Here is a 21,372-nt window from a genome sequence, read left to right as displayed (position 1 = left end):
ATATAAGCAGCAGGTGGGACTGCACCCAATGTGGGGTGCTCCAGAGACTTGTACCTTTCATCTCACATCCTTCTATATTTCTTGAGGTTTAGCCAGCCATGGGAATGTTATGTAAAACACTGCGCATACGTGATTGTTAAATATTAGCTGCTAATTCTTATTATTACTGCTAACCACAACATTTTGTCTACCAAAGTAAGTCACTGACCCTTTCCCTTTAAAAATGGTATGTGAAACTCAAAAATGAGGATGCTCAAGACTCTGGAAGTTCCGTCTCCTTCAGAAAATGAGAGCTCTTCCCAGAGCCTACAGCCAAAGGGGAGGGAGCACGGAAGGCAGAGGGGAAGTAAAAGTCCCAGAGAGGAGCCCACAGGCTATGTGTACAGAAACAGGGCTGGGGGTGGGATGGGAGCAAAGTCAGGTAAATGAGTGCCGAGGAGAACTATGGAGTAAGGTAAGTTAGAATGAGCTATACAGTGAGACCAAGTCTACAAATGTGTGATTATGCCCAATTTAAATGTTCGTGTGTCAAGATGGGAAGCCCCATCAAGGGTAAACAGGACTCATCGATTTGGGTGGCCAAATTAACGAAGAATTAATTTGGTCAAATACTATTTTATCAAACGGGTTAGAGTTAGGTAATAGTGTGTATGTTATGATACATCCATTTAAAGATGAAAATGAAGTGACTGTCCATGCCATTTCTGAAATATGGGATGTCTGTTCTCACACTGTGACATGGGGCCTTTCACTCAGCGTCCCTTCAGCTCTGTGAGAGACTAACAAAACAAAACAAAACAATCCTGTGCTTTGCAACCCCAGGGTCCTGGGATGGCCGTAAATACAGTAACTGCTCTAGATGGGAAGAGCAGGGAAGAAGGGAGGAAACCTCAACAATGGCCAAGTGTATACTCATAACCTTGGTCCTGAAACGGGCTTCCTTCCACTTGGCTGAGCAAGCTGGACCCTGCAAGTCATGCTGACACCTCTTTCTTCCTCGGCCCCAGTATAAGTCCACCATGACTCCTCTTGATTTCACCTCCTAAATGTATTTTAGATCCTTCCATTGCTCCCTAGTCCAAATTACAACACTCCTCCTCTGATCTACTGCAATGCTCTCCTAACTGGTCCCCCAGCATACACTACAGCTTACTCCCCGATTCATTTTCTCCATGACAGCCAAAGAAAATGCTTCGTAACAAATCTCTTCATGTTGACTTCTGCTTAGGACCATCAATGGCTTCCCCCTGCTCTTGGAGTAAAGATACAACCCTATAACATGGTCTTCAAGGCATAGCCTAGTCTGCCCCTTTCCTCCTTCTCCAGGCCTACCACCTACCTCTCCCAACAGACACACTTGCCTTCTTTCAGCACCCTGAGCAGGATGCTCCCTCCTGTCAACAGCAGCCTTCACACATTCTTTGCTGGGACACTGTCCTCTGCCCTTTGTCCAGTGACGCATCCTGTAGGTTTTAGCTCAAGTCGCACTGATCACACATCTATATAAGGTTTTTTGTTACCTGTTCTTATAGGATTACATTCCTATCACTCCAGGACTTATCTCAATTTGAAGTGCATTTTTATTAGTGTGGCTGTCATATGTTAACTCTTTCCCATTAGATTATAAATTCTATGAGAGCAAAAACCATTTCAATTTTATTTCTCACCATCATATTTCCAGGGCCCAGCACAATGCCTGGCATGTAGCAGGTGCTCACTGGAAGCAAAATTTTTAGTAAGGCTCCACTTATTGAAGAGTAACATATCCCTTGGCTGGAGAATCCATAAATCACCAATGCAGGTACCCAGATGTGGCTTATCAAACAAAGACCTGGAGCTGCAGGGGTTCCTTTTCTACAAGAGGAGGGGCCTCCTGGGGAAGCATCAGCCTTCCACACTGATACGAGCCCCTCACTCTTGGAGAAGAAAGAGGATTTGAGCATCACACACGCTGCTTCCCATCCTCATTAGACTTCTCCTGCAGGGAACCCACTCTTACATACTGGTTAGATGTTTGCCCTTCCAACCTCCTGCAAACAAAGACAAAAACAAAATACAAGACAAAACAAACAAAACCCCATTAGAAACGTAACTAATGACATGGGGTAGAGTTTCCACATAAATATAGGAAAGGAGTTTTACTAGTATTGAAATAAATTTTAAAACTGTAAATAAAATATTAAATTTCATACCAGTTCTCTTATAGTTCCTATTTTAACAGGGCTTCAGATATTGGCTGCTTAGAATGCAATGACCAAAGTCTGACTTGTTTTGTGCTAGTCACTACTTTTATGGTATAAATCAGATAAACTGTTTAGAAGATTCAATATTATCTGTTACTCACTCAAAAAAGAGGATATCACATATAATAGAATCATTAGTTCAGATTAGTTTTAATTAAAGGCTAATAAAAAGGATAAATATCAGGCTTGTTTTAAAAACAATAACTTACAAGTATATTCTTATAACTATACTACTAGAAACATGCATAATTTTACCCCCCCCCTCCCTTTTAGCTGAGTTGTTAGCCATTAATCTGCAAAAGGCATCTTTTTCAGGCACAGATCATATCACCATTAATTACGAAAATTTCCAAGTAGTAGAAAACCCTACTTGGATCTGAAAAACCATGCATAAAACATTATTCAACATATTGTACTATCAATATTATAACATTTAGAAAAAGCTAAAACATTCTTTATGTTTAATGGTACTGGATAAAATAAGCATAGAAGACTTGCAAACATAATATCTTCCATTTCACAGAAGCTAAGAAATCAGATAGGGCAGGGCAATTGATTTGCAGAAACACATACAACCAACAAAGACTACAGCAGGTCACAACTTCCAGGTTTTTCACTCACTTCTTAGCAGGGAACATTTTCTGACTGTGGGAAAGATTAGAAATGGAAGGAAAAATCGCACTCACTCCGTCCTCTCCACATTTCCTCTTCTCCCTTTACTCCCACAGCCTGACCTCAAAATATAATTCATTTAATGAAACGAAAGGCAAGATTTATTACTGGTTCTCTCTCACCCATGAAAATCAGCTAACCTCTTTCAAACAAGGTGTGAAAGGGAAATAATAAAATGAAGGCAGTGCCGGTCTACCAATAAATAGACAGTATCGACTTCTTCTGGATATACTTATCAGATAATAATCTAAGTTCACTCCATTACCAAAATAATTTAAACCCCATGGTCAAATAGGAACATAAACTCTGTTGATTCATGAGCCCAATATCTTCTGGGATGTGTCACCAATTTATGTGCTATGTCCCAGTGCGTTCGCACCTGGGGTTGGATAAGAGGTGAAGGGTAATGTAAAAAGGCTTGTGAACAGGCAGCTCCCTGTTGACTGCTTGCCTCAGGAAGATCTCAGCGTTAGCTATGTATTTCAGAAATTGCATGCAGCACGTTGTGCTTACAGATGTGCTACAGGAACGGTCAGCTCCGGACAATTTAAGGCACTTATGAAACATGCATGACTATACCACACTCAGGGTCACAGTATCTAGGTTTGAGATCAAAATGTAGTCGGAGCAAAGAAAGATTTAAAAGTTTGAGACCTTGCCATCAAAGGCAGCTAGTGTGCCATTTTCATTTAAAGAAGAAGAGAAGGGTCAACAATGAACGCTGACATTATAATACTATGATGTGAAGCAACACTGACATCTGGCCATGTATTTATCAAAAGGAATAAAGAATTTTCATTATGCTTATATTTTCAATTCAATGCAAGTTGATTCAGCCCAACTCTGAAATTTAGAAATGATGTCACTTATATTCACAGTTTCGAGCTGAACATTCATGGTGGAACCTGCTAAGACCACAGGTGACTTTTCCCAACAGTCCTGCTCTCAGGCACACACAGGTACCAGCAGCAGCGTTAACACCATGGGTCCCTTAACCACCTCTTCATGACAGATTCCTCACTCTTGCGGCAGAGGGACAGTACATAACTATTCACTTCATCTGTACCAGTGCTTTCTAATTTTTTTCAGGGCTCGAGACCTTCTTCTTTAAAGAAATCTTAGGTAGAAGCCAAACACTGAAGGCTTGGGTTTTCCCAGGGACTACTGCTGGAGCATAGCTCTGCTCTAAGGATAAATATTCTTTACCTGGAAAGGACACGAAACTTACAATACGAACTTGGACTCAAATTCTAAAACAGTTCTTGACATTGACTATGGATTTTAAAATAACATACCGGGCTTCCCTGGTGGCGCAGTGGTTGAGAGTCTGCCTGCCAATGCAGGGGACACGGGTTCGAGCCCTGGTCTGGGAAGATCCCACATGCCGCGGAGCAACTAGGCCCGTGAGCCACAATTACTGAGCCTGCGCGTCTGGAGCCTGTGCTCCGCAACAAGAGAGGCCGCGATAGTGAGACACCCGCGCACCGCGATGAAGAGTGGCCCCCGCTTGCCGCAACTAGGGAAAGCCCTCGCACAGAAACGAAGACCCAACACAGCCATAAATAAATAAATAAAAATTAAAAAAAAAAAAAAACCAATTGTCTAAGGTATGACTTAGAATAACAAATTTAATACTTGAATATGTGATGGCTATTAATTTATTTACTCTTTAATTCAACAACTATTTGTTATCCACTTACTATAAACCCTGTACTGAGAACTAGGTACATAACAGTAACTCAAACAGATATGGCCCTTGTTTTCAAGAAGCTCAAAGTTCAACGGCTATCATATATCAACTGAGGTAAGTGTTATGACAAACAAGATCAAGTTAAAATGGAAAATCTGGAGTTTAATTTCTTCTATAAGTAAGCACTTCTTCATTAATTTCCCTTATATTACTAACCAAAAAAAATATTTCCTGTTTTTCTCTTCCTTCCTTCTTTCTTTCTTTGGAAAAACAAAACATGTCCTGGTTTGAAATATGATCTTGGACTAATCTAAAATCTATCAAGTATTTTTCAGGTCTAAGCACATTAACCATATTCCAGTTCTCTTTGCAGATGCAACCACGTTTTATCTGGTATTTTCTACTCTTCTTTCCTTAAAGGTACAGAAATTATGTTGAAACTAAATTTCTGAAGGCTTATACAATACATATCTACAAAATATTCTTGATATTAGGTAGACGTGCAAACAAGCCATCCATGAGGCTTTCTAGAAGTTCAGAATATTAAAAGAAATAACTAATTTTCCCTTCTGTAGTGCAATTTTGAGAAAATTAGGTGACGGAGCAGGGAAGAACGACCTTTTTTGAGCACCTACTATGTAAAAGGTGCTGCACTATGATGATTATAGACATTCTCTCAATCCTTACAATTAATTGATTAAGTTAGGTTGTATGGTTTTCATTTTACGGCACTTGGACCCTGGCCTCACACCACACACAAAAATTAACACAAAATGGATTATAGCTCTAAATGTAAGACCTAAAACTATAAAACTTCTAGAAGAGAACATAAGAGAAAAATCTCTGTGGCCTTCAGTTAGGCAAAGGGTTCTTAAAATATGACACCAAAAGGATGATCCACAAAGAACAAATTGATACAATGAGCTTCATTGAAATTTAAAACTTTTGCTCTTCAAACACCTTTAAGAAAGTGAGGACAACATACAAACTGGGAGAAAATATTTGCAAATCACATATCTTACAAAAAATTCATGTATAGAATATTTTTTTAAAAACTTGCAACTCCATTTTTAAAAAAGTGAAATATCAGAATAGGTTTTTCAACAAAGGTGATGTATGAATAGCTAATAACCACTTGAAAAGATGCTCAAAATCATTAGTCATCAGGGAAATAAAAACTGAACTCACATTGAGATACTACTACACACCCACTAGAATGGTTATTATCCAAAAAACTGACAATACCAGGTGTTGGTAAGGGTGTGGAGAAATTACACCCTCACGCATTGCTGGTACAGCCACTCTGGAAAACAGTTTGGCATATTCTTATAAAGCCAATCATGTATCTACCATATAACTTAGTAATCTCACTCCTAGATATTTATCCCAGAGAAATGAAAACACATGTCCACACAAAGACTTGAAAGAAGACTTGAAAGCAAACGTTCATAGAAGCATTATTTATAATAGCCCCCAAACTAGAAATAATCTAATCAACTGGATTTACAGCTATCAACTGGCAAATGGGTAAACAAAATATGTTATACAATGAAATATTATTCGGACTTGGAGAAAAAATGCTAAATATTTGGCAAAGGGCTTGTATCTAAAATACACAAAGAACTCTTACAAGTCAGTAACCTAGTTCATCTCTCTCCTCCCTGAAGTGACTTCCTTCAACCCTCTGGTCCATCACCATTGCTTCCGTCTCTGAACTTACTTTCAACAACCTTCATTGGGTATTTTTCTTGTAAAATCTTTCAGATCAGCTCCTGGTTGGGGTGACGGGATGTAAGGGGCATCAGTGATGAAAATAGAACACAAATGGGCTGAGATGGGGCATGAATTCCCAAAGCTGAGGTGGCCTCATAACAAGAGGTATCTCTTCATCAGCTTGGTCTCTATTACTATAATGTCTCTGTGGCCACTTGACTTGAAAATCCAGGAGCTTCCCAAGAGGTAAAGTTGTCATTATATGCAGATGGCATGATACTATATATAGAAAACCCTAAAGACGCCACACAAAAACTACTAGACCTGATAAACGAATTCAGCAAGATAGCAGGATACAAGATTAACATACAGAAATTGGTTGCATGCCTTTACGCTAACAGGGAAATATCAGAAAGGGAATGTTAAAAAAAAAAAAAAAAAAAACCCCTTTTAAAAATGCATCCAAAAAAACCCAAAAAACTTAAGAATAAACCTGAGCAAGGAGGTGAAAGACTTATATGCTGAGAACTATAAACTATTAATAAAGGAAATTGAAGATGATTCAAAAAAGTGGAACGATATCTCATGCTTTTGGATTGCAAAAATTAATATTGTTAAAATGGCCATACTACCCAAAGCAACCTACAGATTTAATGCGATCCCTATCAAATTACCCCTGATGTTTTTCACAGAACTAGAACAAATAATTTTAAAATTTATATGGAACTATAAAAGACCCAGAATTCCCAAAGCAATCCTGAGAAAAAAGAACAAAGCAGGAGGCATAACCCTCTCAGACTTCAGACAATACTACAAAGATAAAGTAATCAAAATGTGTGGTACTGGCACAAAGACAGACATGTGGGTCAATGGAACAGAATAGAGAGCCCAGAAATAAACCCACACATCTACAGTCAATTAATCTTCAACAAAGGAGGCAAAATTATACAACGGAGAAAAGATTATACAATGGAGGAAAAAACAGTCTCTTCAGCAAGCAGTGTTGGAAAAGTTGGACAGCCACGTGTAAATCAATGAAGTTAGAACACACCTTCACACCATGCAAAAAAATAAACTCAAAATGGCTTAAAGACTTAAGTATAAGACATGACACCATAAAACTCCTAGAACATAGGCAAAATATTCTCTGACATAAATCATACCAATGATCAATGGTCAATCTCCCAAGGCAATAGAAATAAAAGCAAAAATAAACAAATGGGACCTAATCAAACTTATAAGCTTTTGCACAGCAAAGGAAACCATAATAAAAATGAAAAGACAACCTAGACTGGGAGAAAATATTTGTAAATGACATGACCAACAAGAGCTTAATTTCCAAAATATACAAATAACGCATACAACTCAATAACAAAAAAACAAATGACCCAATCAAAAAATGGGCAGAAGACCTAAATAGACATTTCTCCAAAGAGGACATACAGCTTGTCAATAGGCACATGAAAAGATGCTCATCATCACTAATTGTTAGATAAATGCAAATCAAAACTACAATGAGGTACCACCTCACAGCAGTCAGAATGGCCATCATTTAAAAATCTACAAGTAACAAATGCTGGAGAGGGTGTAGAGAAAAGGGAACCCTCACACAGTGTTGGTAGGAATGTAACTTGGTGCAGCCACTATGGAAAACAGTATGGAGGTTCTGTTAAAAACTAAAAATGGAGCTGCCATATGATCCAGCAGTCCCACCCCTGGGCATATATCCGGACAAAACTATAATTCAAAAAGATACATGCGGGCTTCCCTGGTGGCGCAGTGGTTGAGAATCTGCCTGCTAATGCAGGGGACGAGGGTTCGAGCCTTGGTCTGGGAAGATCCCACATGCCGCAGAGCAGCTGGGCCCGTGAGCCACAAGTACTGAGCCTGCGTGTCTGGAGCCTGTGCTCCGCAACAAGAGAGGCCGCGATAGTGAGAGGCCCGTGCACCGCGATGAAGAGTGGCCCCCGCTTGCCACAACTAGAGAAAGCCCTCACACAGAAACGAAGACCCAACACAGCCATAAATAAATAAATAAATAAATTTAAAAACATGCACCCCTATGTTCATAGCAGCACTATTCACAATAGCCAAGACATGGAAACAACCTAAATGTCCATCGACAGATGAATGGATAAAGAAGATGTGGTACATATATATAATGGAATACTATTCAGCCATAAAAAAGAATGAAAAAATGCCATTTGCAGCAACATGATGGACCTAGAGATTATCATACTAAGTGAAGTAAGTCAGAAAAAGAAAGATAAATACCAAATGATATCACTTGTATGTGGAATCTAAAATATGACACAAATTAACTTATTTATGCAACAGAAACAGACTCAAAGACATAGAGAAGAGACTTGTGGTTGCCAAGGGGGAGGCAGGTGCAGGAGGGATGGAGTGGGAGTTTGGGATTAGCAGATGCAAACTATTATACATAGACTGGATAAACAACAAAGTCCTACTGTATAGCACAGGCAACTATATTCAATATTCTATGATAAACCATAATGGAAGGAATATAAAAAAGAATGTGTATAGATAGACAACTGAATCACTTTCCTGTACAGCAGAAATTAACACAACATTGTAAATCACCTACTTCAATAAATTTTTTTAAAAACTTGGAAAAGAAAAGAAAATCCATAAGCTTCCCAGAATCCCATAGCATAGACTGTTTCTGATAACAACATTTTTCTTAGTCTTTCAAACCCACTTGGGTATTTTATTTTGCCTCCAGAACACCCAGGATCACTCCTTCACCTATGCTTACACATCTTGAATCCTCCATGGTGCCTAAAACAGCACTGAATACACAGGTCAAAAAGAATGATATGATTGGATATTCCCAAACATGGGTAGATTTGGATCATGGTGACTGCCACCCTTGGGATTAAGCCCTGTGTTGAGAAGACATGATAAAGTCCTGGAAATTAATAACACTGCCCCCAAGTTCAATGTAGTTATTTTTATCTTGTTAGAGTGAAGATGAGATGCTATATACCTTTGAGTTCCCTTGGAAAGAAAAGGATGGGAAAGAAACACCAAAAACTGTCTCCTGGGAATAAGTTCCTCAAACCAATCACCTTGAGATAATTGCCAAAAGAGAAATAAGAGAAATACTGTCAAGTGAAGGAGATATGTATTTGAAGAAAAATGTAATTGACATTGTGTCTTCAGGGCAACTAGTTAATATCCTGCATGGGACACCAGGGCAATGACATACTTTTCTTCAGAGGATCACAATGCTGAATGGAAATTGTCAATATGATAGCTACAGAATCATGGGCAGAGAGGCATACAATTTATAAAACAGAAAGGGAGTCCAACTCAAATAAGGGCTTCAACATTCCATTAGTATGCCCCAGGTTTCAAGGCAAAAAGCCACACCAGAATTACACAAAAGAGAATAAAATTCCAGGACCTGGTAAGTACCCACCCCCACCAACTTGAGACAGTTCATGAAACTTATGAAACTAGTTAGAGCCTCAGTGAAGAGCACATAATTTAGAGAGTTGAAGAATCAGATGAAAGCTGACCTTAGTTAAGAGCCCCTGCCCAGCAACTGCAGGTTTAGTGTTCAAAGATATAACCAGACTCTATGCCTCTGAATGGCCTTGAGGTTCTTTGATTATTTTTTCTTAGTAAACGCCTAGCCAATATAGTAATACTACTCCCCCTTGGTGGGTAGATTCTATTTACTTATTTATCATTAAAATGTGTTTAAATACAGATTGTATTTAACAGATTATCCAATGTAAACTGTGTTTATATAAAGGTGCAGTAATGTGCTTTATAAATATTGTACTGCTGTATGTGTTGTTTGCTTTTTGAAGATGTTTAAAACAGAAGAATTTGAACTACTAAATTAATGTCTAATTTATTAGCATTATGGACACTGAGTGCTTAAAAAAATTGTGACATTTGTGAGAATTACCTATATTAAACCTATAAGCATAGTTAAGATGTCCAAGGAAATTTGATTACTTAAATGTAAAATGGTTAGAATTTGATCTATCAATTTATACATTATATAAACATTAATCAAGGAACAAATGAGTTTGTTCTAAATTTTTATGTAAAAAATTATTAGATTTATAAATAAGAAAATTTGTTAGCTGAATTTGAAGGCTTAAAAAAATAGATTTTAAACTGAATATTGATTAAAATCAAAGTAATAACAGATTTTTTTTTTTACATGTATAAAAGGCTTCCCAAGGATGTAAAAATCAACAGGAATTTGGCAAAGCCCTTCACCTCACAGACTCTCAGCTCTACAGCCAAGAAAGAGAAGCAATGGTGCCCCTCTTGAGCAGTTAAATGCCATGTGGGCCATACCTACAGAATCCTAAACCAGTAAAAGTTCCTGGAGCCTTCTCTGGCAAATTCCATTGATTCTAGAAGAATCAAGACTGGGGGCGGGTGGGGGAAGCATCAGTCTGGAGCACACATAACACAGATGGTCTGGGATGGGGCGTGACTTCCACCTGACTTAAAAATCCAGGGTACCTCACAATCTAGGAGCCAACAGGAATCCATCCAAAAACACTTCCCAGGATCCTATAACGTAAGATAGAGTTTCTTGGAAAACTTTTTTCTTAGTTTCTCAAACACCCTCAGATACTTTCTTTTGTATCCTGAACATCCAGAGTCACCCCTATGCCTATACTTGCCTTGTGGAGGTGCTGAACCCTGAGCAGTTAGGTACAAGGTCTTCTACCACAGCGACGCTAAAGTCACAGAGAGCAGACTTCCTGGAAAGGTGCCCCAAAGCACAGAGGCAACAAGCAATGGAATGCAGGGGGCCAACCTACATTCTGCACCTGACTCTGTCACCCCTAATTTGGGGAACTCGCACAAATCATAGGGTTTTTGTGACTTGGCAAGTATCACATCTATGAAATGAGCACGAACTTATTCTGGAGCCGGGTTTGTCATGAAAAGCCAATGAAATAACACTTTAAACATGCAGAAAAATACATGCACAAATGCAGAGAACTGGGTTATTATAAAGTCTAAAGATGCCAGGACTGCTTTACAGCAAGTGGAAACAATAATCTGACTCAATGAAATCTCACCTGTACAGATACCCATTTACCTAACAAGTAGGAATAAAGTTCTAAGGACACATCTTCTAACCAAATTTCATCAAGACCAGAAAAGGGCAGCGTAAACTAGATGGGGGAGGAAAAAGGGAAAAAGAAGTTCTACAGACTGAAGTTAATTACCTAAAAATTTTGATTTTGTGCCTACCATGTTAGGCATTTAGCTACATGGTAAATTAGCTCATTTAGTCCTTTCAATAACCTCAGAAGGTATAAATTATTATTCCCTTTTTAGTGGGGGAAAAAACAGGCTTCAAACAGGTTTGAGCAACCTGCCTATAACTGAGGAAAAAATTAGCTTTAAGAATTTCAGTTTGCACTGTAAAGCCCACAAAAATTAAAGGCCATGACAGTCCATCCCTAGAATCCTGAAGTGTACAGTTCTCGTGCTTTTTTCACATTTCAAAGGACGCTGAAAAATGTAGCAAGTCTTCATGGAAATTTCAGTGATGGACTCTTGCTGTCGAATTTCTAAATGGTCCTGTTTCTCTTCTCAAGCCCAGTGGTGAATGTTAAGTGCTTGTCCTAAAACTATCCGGATCACACTGCACCATCTTCCTCCCTCGAAATGAGCTCCAAGTGCAGAGGAAGGGAAGCAGCCATCATTCTAGGGTCATCATAGGCATGCCAGAGGATCCCAGGTTTTAGCAAAGGGTAATAGGGGGCCCTGGAATCGCCATGCCCGTTGAATTCTCTCCTGTGGGCAACTTTCATTCCCATCAAAATAGTAGGAGACTACAAAAAATTTCATCAGGAAGTGTGTCGCAATTTCATAGACTGACAGATGGAGGTGTGTAGCAATACATCTTTTGTTACTTCCCTTGACAGCTACAGATTGCATGCTGTGTTTAACTGGGCCGATACACATATCCTGCAGGTGTACTGTTGAGAGAAAAGATTTGGGACATTTTTCTGGCTATCACAGAAATAAAGTACCTAGGTCTGGAAAGAAATTTTCTGGTAGTCCAAAGAATGTTTCTCTCTACAACTCCAAACACTCCCTCTAGTCACATAACCCTAACAAAGGCATTTTAATGCCCAGCAAATTTATTTTCAAACATGGATAGGCCAGCCTGCATTAAAGGTTTCTCTTCTGTTGGGAGCATAAAGTGATCATAATCAGTGATTCTATAAATAAGGGAATGTATTTCTTTACTAAAGCATCAGGCTTCATAAAAGACTATGTTATATGTAAATAAACACTTTGGGATAATTAAACTTGATGTTCTAGATTTTATTTTCATAGTTAAAGAACTGAAATTGTGTTGTACCCTTACGGCAGTTCTAGTTAGCAAGTACCCACAGCTTAGAGAAGCTAGTTCTCCACTAGCCAGTCACACTGACGTCACGTTGCATTTGATGAAAGGGCCTTCCCAGAAGCACTCACGCCCCATTAAGCACATTGTGTGGATTAGAGAGTTTTCAGACAAACAGAAGAAAAAATCATTTTCTACCCCCAGCTTCAGACGGCACAGGTATATTATCTAATGAAAACAAGATTTCTCTGAGGAATATGGAATACATTTGATGTTTCCACACAAATAATTATTCTGCCACAATCTGCAAGATGCTGAGACAGAGGCAGACCTGGTCACATTTTTCTTATGTCCTGATGAAACTCCCCATTAGGGAACCAAGTAGCGTTCCCATCTCCCAGAAGACAGTTCTGATGTTGATGGATATCAAAAGTGGAAGTGGGACAATCATAAGAATTAACCCACATGGGCTGAAAAACAGTGATATAAACGTAGTTACATTATATCACATACGAGAATGAGTATGATTTTTTTTTTGGGTGGGGGGGGGAGCAGAGATAGGTTTATTGCAGGGCCATGCAAGGAGAATGGGTGGCTCATGCTTCCCAAAACCCCTATCTCTCCAAAGGGTTTCAGCAAAGCATTTTTTAAAATATATATATATGATTTATATGTGAATATATTTATAATATAATTATACACATACATTATGTTTCGAAATATAACATCAAATTCCCCATATCCAACTGAAGTCTAGTTGACATATTATGAGGGCATTTAATCATGTAGCTCTCATTAATTTCGGTGGGAAACACAGACCCCAATCCATCCCTGACAGTCCTTTAAATTTTAAAAGCTTGCTTTATAAAATCCATGACTTCGCCTTTTGGGAACCTGGATGATGAGCAGGACAGAGCACATAGCTAATGGAGTGGATCTACAGAGTGCTGCAAACCGACCAAAACAGCGTGGCTGCTTTACAGAAAGGGAAATTACATTCTGCCTATGAGTCAGAGCTTCTGGCACCACAAGGTAAGCAGTCTCCTAAAATGCCCCAGGACAATACATATGTGATGGTTAATTTTATGCGTCAACTTGACAGGGCCACAGGTGCCCAGATATTAGGTATTTGGTCAAACATTATTCGAGGTGAGTCTGTGAGGGTGTTATTGGATGACTTTAGTATGTGAATTGATAGACAAAGCAGACGATCCTCCTAGGGCCCATGCAACCAAGTGAAGGCCTGAAGAGAACAAAAAGGCTGACCCTTTCCCAAATAAAGGGGAATTCTTCTTGCCTGACTGGCTTTGAGTTGGGACTCAGTTTTTTCCTGACTCTGGACTTGAAGCTCTTCCTGGGTCTTGAGCCTGCTGGCCCTTGAACTAGAATTACACCATCTGCTCTCCTATCTTCAGTCTGCTGACTACGATCTTGGGACTTCTCAGCTTCCAAAATCACATGAGCCAACTACTTATAATAAATCATACATATTATACATATTTACTTGTAATATATTAAACACACACACACACACGCACACACACTACTCTTACTGGTTCTATTTCTCTGGAGAACTCTAATACAATATTATAAGGAAAAATAAAACCTTCCCTATGGAGCCACCAAAGAAGGAAAGCTGGGGATGTCTCATTCAGCACCAAGAGAACAAAGAGGAAGAGGCCACAGTAGCCAACAAACGGTGACATTATTAGAAAGTATGTGAAATTTGAAAATACAGCATGACAAATATTCCTACTTGGTTGGTGTAACAGGCCTGGAACGAGTAACCAAAAATGTACCAGACAGGAAAGGGCGGTGGGGAATATCGAGGGAGGAAAGGCTGGATGAAAGAGAGAAGACCTGCTCAAAGACAATTATAATTCTTTTCCCTGAAAAATATTATCATTCACGCAAATTCATACAGACGCCCCTCTCCAATCTACATTAACTCACGCCACCATGAGCACCGCCTCCCTCCAAGGCTAGAGCTGTGGCCACACACACGTACACGCACACACACGTACACACAAACGCCCCACTGCTAAACCGCAAATCCTTATCACATACGCTAAGTAATAGCTAATCAAGCTGTAAAGAATTTTTGCTTTTCCATTCTTGTTGATTTAAATGCCAAGGTGCTTCTGAACAATCTTATAAATTTTAGAGCCTTGTTCTCACGACACCCACAAATACTTTAAACCAAACTTGTTTGGGTTCACAGAGAGTGGGAACCGAAGTTATCAAAGGGAAGGCTTGTGGATTCAAAAAACTCCTAGGATCACAGCCACTTTTTTCCAAAGTACAAGTTGAAGACAATCCAAGAAAGCTTAAGACCAAGTGGGTGTGTGGAGGCTCGTGAAGTGAAAGGGAATTTAGGATTCATTAAATACTCTCATGGATAAAGACCTAGCTATTTGCTCAGGTTTTGGGATCAGTGCTCAGAAGTCTGTTGTCCCATCCCCAATATGCTCCCCAGCAAAGTTTTCTCTCTTTGGCTGGCTCAATATTGACAGCCTACACAAAAGAAGGCTGATTGATTCTGAAATAAGTGTGTAGGCTGGGCAGGGCTGACGAGAGCCTGTGTGTTTCTTTGCCTTTCTTGCCCTCACATACCTCTTCATCTCCCACTCTAAGTGTCCTTTCTTCCCAGGGGTTAAGAACAGAGGCTCTGGAGCCCAACTCTGGGACTGAATACGCTTTCTGACACTTAACTAGCTGTGGGTCACCTTGAGAAAGTTATTTACTGCTTTGTGTCTCAGTTTCTTCAGTAGCCAGATGTAGAAAATCTGGCTTGTAAGCGTGTAAGGTTGTGAGGATGAAATGATTCATGCGTGTCAAGCTCCTGAAGCAGTCCTGGCAGCATGTGGTACATGTCCGGCAGTGTCAGCCCTTATTGACCTTGTGGACTCTCGGACTCAAGTCTCCTGACCCCAACAGGTGGGAAGTTGCTTCTGGCTCATTTATAGCATTTATCGCACTGTCTAGAAAGCACCTATTTACCAGCCTGCCTCCCCCCAGACTGAGCAGGAATCACACCTTCTTTCTCATTATCTCTGCCAGCACCCAGTGTGATGCTTGGCACACAGCAGATACTGCGTGCTTGAAGGGGTGGCCTAGTCTAACAAGGGGAGCGTGGTACCTAAGGGCTGCTGCTTATGAAGAGCAATGGCAGTGCAGTAAAGCAAAGCTCCAGGTGGAATTCTGCAAAGAAACACAATTCACCCTTTTGGTGTATGATCAAGTCCTGGGATTTTTAATTTGTTTAAACTCATCTGCTTTAAAATCTTTCAAATAAGGTAACTTCTGTTTACATACTTGTCCTTCTTAAAGGCATAGAGAAGTAAGCCTAACAAAGCTAACTGAATCAATGTTTCTTCAGCTCCAGGAGACCAAAATTCTAGAAGTATTTATGAGCAACCTCATAAGGTTACATTTAATTATCAGTTGCACATAATGCATAATTATTACTTTTAAAGAATAACATCTTTCCAAATACAAACAAGGGCATATCATCAACAGACCCAGGACAAGGCAGAAGTTACATTAGTGAGGCCTGGCTCCCCAGATGGACATTTCCCTTAAATGAAGAAGGGATAACAAGATGACCAGAAGACTAACCCTGGTCTCAGTTATCTGATTTGATCTCAGTTTCAAAAAACCTTCTGCTGAAAGTGCTTTTCTTGTGAAACATCCTGCTCAAAAGCAAGTCCCTGAGACACACAAACAGACAGACTGGCACGCATGTTTCCCACTCCAGACCACAGTTAAGAAACTCAGTAAAAGTCAGAGCCTTTTTCTTGCGTGATTTTTGTTACTCCCATATGAAACATCCACAGATGTTTCTGTCTGATCACAGATGTCACTGTCAGGTCAGATTAATAAAAGCCATATTCTCCAGCTAAGCAGAAAGAAAAAGAATAAAGGAATTCAAATATGCAAACACTCTGTAACAGAAAAGAACAGGTGAATTCACATTTTATGTTTCTGACCACACACATTTTTCACTTAGTTAAAAGAATTTGGGAAGATGAGTCTAAGTTCATCTACTATTTAGAATAATGACAGCTAAGGAACCTCCTAGAAAACAATACTCTTTGTGGTAGGAAAACAGAACACCTGAATCAAATATTAACTGAAATGAGTTACTTCAAGAGCCGAAGTAAAGACTCCCGAGAGGTTCAGCTGGTTTAGTTATACAAAAAGTAAACTGGGGAGCAGGCACCCAGGACCTTACTCACCACGATATCCTCGGGGAATGTGTCTCTGCTGAAGGAGCCGTCATCAAACACGACCTCATAGAAGGTCTGCGCCGTCACAGCGATCACCCTGCAGCTGTAGTACCGGGTGTTGCGATGCTTCGTGATGACCGTCTGCCCCACGGCGATGCCCTTCTCTCCAGCCTTGGACTTCTAAGGAAGGGGCAGAGAAAGAGGAGAGAAAAGAAACAGGAGAAAGAACAGAAAATAAAAGAAATATTTATTTAGAAAACATCATTGGTGTGGTCATGATATACACTTTTAATTGTTAAACCTTTTACTGGGGAATAATTTCAAACAGAAGTTGCAAGAATATGAATAATACAAAAACATACATATACTCATGACCCTTTACTCAGGTTCATCTATTGTTATTTATTGCTATTGTTAACATTTTACCACTTCCCTTTTTTTTTTGCCTATTCTCTATTTTACACATGTGTATATTTAAGTATATATAAAATTGTGTGTGTGTGCACGCCACAAACCATTTGAGAATAAGCTACATATAATCATGGGCTTTAACACCTAAATACATCAGTGTGTATTTTCTAAAAACAGGGATTTTCCTTTACATAACCACAGTACAGTTACTAACTTTAGTAAATTTAACACGGATGCCATACTTTAATCAACGATGCATATTCCAATTTTGTCAAGTGAGCCAATAACGATCTTTATGTCCCCCATCCTTTATGTACAGGATGCAGTCTTGAGTCACATACTGCATTTAGTTGCCAAGTCTCTTTGACCTTCTTTAATCTGGAACATTTCCACAGCCTTTCTTTGTCTTTTATGATCGTGATACTTTTGAAGGATACAGCTCTCCCTCCACCTGCTTTTTCAGTAGAGCATATGTCTGATGTTTCCTCATGATTAGATTCAGGTTATACATTCCTGGCCAGAATACCACAGAGACAATGTTGTATTCTTCTCAGGATATCACATCTGGAGGCACATGTTTGTCCACCTTTCAATGGTGATTTTAATTTTGATCCTGGTCAAAGAGTAGTCCAATTTCTTCATTTTGTAATGACTATTTTTCCCTTCCAACTAATAAGCAATCTGTGGGAGGGACTTTAACACCATGTAAATATCCTGTTCCTCCACATTTCTGCTTAGATTTAGCAACCATTGATGAGCCTTGCTTGATCCAATTTTACTATGATGGTGATGATATGCTGATTTTTCCTGCTCCAGCACTCCCTCCACATTTACTAGTTGGCACCTGGCAGTTATTAAGCAAAAATCTCCTACCTTCCTCCCATCTATCTGTCCGTCCATCCATCCATCCATCCATCCATCCATCATCAGTATGGAATTATTAATTCCTCCTCCCCAACTGTTTAGAATTCATACTATAATTAGTAATTTTGGTGCTCAGATTATCTCAGATTTGGCCAATAGAAGCCTCTTCAATCTGTTTTCCTGTGCCCCTTAAGATGTCTTTTTATTTTTTATCAGTTCCTTACTTTCTGGCCTAACACGATGTCTCAAGATCATCTTGCCTCAGCCCTGGAATTAACATTTCCCTGAGAAGTGTGGTTCATTTTAGAGGGCAGTGATATTAGAGAATAAGATCCAGGTGCTTAGGTGTGCTTATTACTACAATAGCACCTTTGTTTCTTGACCCTTTCAGAAGACAGAGCAAAGAAATATATGCATGTAGATATATGTGTATGTGTGTGTATATGTACACATACACACACACACTATCACACTACAGGTATACATGCACATATGTATAACCATGGAAAACCATGGACTAGGTCTCAGAGTACTTGTGTCATGCTATGGAAGCAGGCTTCAGGATAAATGCTTCAGGAAATGCTTGGCAGAGTGCTGGGCTCACAGTAAGTACTCCAGAAACGTTAGCTTGCTGTATTTGGGGCTTTCTGTTTGTTTGCTTGCTTGCTTTGTTTTATTTTTCAGAATAAGGCTGTTGCTCCCCTGTCAGGAACTCATACAAACCCTGTTCCTGCCAGGCGGAGAGGGTAGTCAACATCTTACAAGGAAGTCTGCTCTCAAACATTCAGTCCCTTTTACTCCCCAGCTCCAAGTCTGATTCATCACCCTTATTCTTTTGATGCCACAAGCTCTGACCCACTAGGGGGGCCCTGAATCAAGCACTTGGGAAGGTTCAAGACCTTTGCTAAATGGGCCCTAGAAGGCACAGTCTCAAGATCCCCAAGATACCAACATTAGTCTGACATGTCACCCCTAACCTACAGAAAGCCAAGATTCATTAAACCCCAGTGTTTTCTGGCAGCGGTATTTATAACATCACTGAGAAATAAAGTGTCATCAATTCAGAATCTTGGTTTAATTAGAGGTTTTACTTATTTTTACCCTGAATTTCAAAAAAGGCTAAAACACCTTGTAGGAAACATATAAAGTGCTATGCTTTATCTTTTCCTTCTGGAAACCAAAGAAGAAATGCCCAGAGAGTTAATGATTCACTAATTCCTTCAACAGTCATGTGTTGCCAGCCAGTGGACACCAAGCACCTCCCCTGGTGCTGGGGACTCAAACAAAAACCACTAAGACTTGATTCCTGTTCCCTGGAACAGGCCCACAAAGGTATGTGCCATGAAGTTCTCTTACAGGTGGCATGATTCAAGGCTGGTGATATTCTAGCATGCCATCTACAGCATGTCTTCATACTCACAGGCAGAATTAGGGGAGGAGAACAATGAAGCACCAAGTAATGGGCATGAGCAAAAGCCCAGAAGCAGGAAACAGCCCATTCTGTTCTGGGAACTGCAAGAGATCGGCTGTTGTGTGGGAGGGGAAGAGGGGAGGAAGGAGAAGACTTTAGAAATGGCCTGGGGCCCAGAGGTCAGGCTATGGGGGAAGAGGGGAGTAGAGCAGTTCTTATGCCATCCTAAGGAGTCTATATATTACCCTGTGAGTCTAAGGAAGCCACTGAGAGGACTAAGCATAGAAGAAAAATGATCCAGGTCTGTGTGGCTTTTAGGGGAGAAGGGGCAGCTCCAGGTGGGAGATGAGGGCCTACAGACAAAGATGCTCATGACTTGGGCAGAGGGCCAACTCTCTCCCAAACGTGTTCCTAAGAGTCCCCTCCTTGTAGAGTGAGCTCTGCCATCTAGTTTCTCACATGCCTGACAAAACAAAAGGATATTTTCCTTCTTGAAATCATTCCCTACTGATTGCTAGGTTGGTTGGGAAATTTTTCTGTGCCTTTAGGTGTAGTTAGCTGTGTAAACATTTTGACAAAGGACAAGAGCAAGAAGCCTGTAGTGATTTAAACGTACTTTGCTTGAAGTAGAAATCTTTAACAGCTAGGCCACAGTACCCTACATATGCCAAAATAATTCCCTAGTTTCCCACTTCATTCCTCTGCCCAACCCCTTTAAATATATCTAACCTTTCAAAGTAAGAGAACAACTTAGATGTAATAATAAATTCAAGTGAGGGCACAGTCTGCAGAGTTCTGTAACTCCAAAATTGGGCCCATGACTGCTGCTTAAGATTGTATCAGGGCTTCCCTGGTGACGCAGTGGTTAGGAATCCGCCTGCCAATGCAGGGGACACGGGTTCAAGCCCTGGTCCGGGAAGATCCCACATGCCGCGGAGCAACTAAGCCCGTGCGCCACAACTACTGAGCCTGTGCTCTAGGGCCCGCCAACCACAACTACTGAGCCCATGTGCCACAACTACTGAAACCCATGCGCCTAGAGCCCGTGCTCCGCAACAATACAAGCCACCACAATGAGAAGCCTGCACACCGCAATGAAGAGTAGCCCCCGCTCACCACAACTAGAGAAAGCCCGCACGCAACAACGAAGACCCAATGCAGCCAAAAATAAATAAATTTAAAAAAAAAAAAAAAAAAAGATTGTATCAGTTACAACTGACCCGAGGAGGCGAAGGTTGCGACTTGTTTGGCTGAACACAGTGGTCCTTAGTGACCTGGATTAGGGCCAAAAAAGGCTTCATGTTGGCAGCATATTTTTGCAAATGCTGTCCCTCTTTGTCAAACCACCTTAAAAACACTCATAGTCAGAATTGCACGTACTGTGTTTTACTATGATGATAGTTTCATTGTGCATATTTTATTAAAATTGGAATGCACCCTCTAAGGAAACAATGTTTTGGATTTGAATTATAAGCTCAGCTTCCTCCTAGCTGTGTGATCTTGGGGATGTTACATAACCTTTAGCAGCCTCAGTTTGCTCATCTGTAGAAGGGACAATAATACTTACATTAAAGGTTTCCTATAAGATGAAGTACATAAAATGCATAGACTCATAGGCAGTTGGCTCTCGGCAACTGTTAACTGGCTTCGTTTTAAGAACTGGAGAACATATGTGAGAACCTAGCCCCAGGTTAATAAACCACTCTTCCCTACCGTACCCCAGTAACTAGCATATACAACTGTGCAGCACCCTGGTTTCACATGACAAGGCT

At 40.1% G+C, this 21,372-nt stretch overlaps 1 protein-coding gene across 3 annotated transcripts in view; it reads right to left on the bottom strand.

Annotated features, from left to right (window-relative positions):
- KDM4C (lysine demethylase 4C) overlaps positions 1-21,372 on the bottom strand; it is a 396,061-nt gene that overhangs the window by 40,025 nt on the left and 334,664 nt on the right. For all 3 annotated transcript variants that reach the window (XM_061200412.1, XM_061200413.1, XM_061200415.1), the window contains one exon: positions 16,924-17,094. In XM_061200412.1, coding sequence (XP_061056395.1) covers positions 16,924-17,094 — 171 coding nt within the window. The remainder of the gene's footprint in view (positions 1-16,923; positions 17,095-21,372) is intronic.

This window comes from Eubalaena glacialis, chromosome 9, assembly GCF_028564815.1.
Source record: "Eubalaena glacialis isolate mEubGla1 chromosome 9, mEubGla1.1.hap2.+ XY, whole genome shotgun sequence".
In the NCBI taxonomy this organism is placed as follows: Eukaryota; Metazoa; Chordata; class Mammalia; order Artiodactyla; family Balaenidae; genus Eubalaena; species Eubalaena glacialis.
The sequence above is the reverse complement of the archived record's forward strand: the minus strand, read 5'-3'. Positions and strand labels throughout refer to the sequence as shown.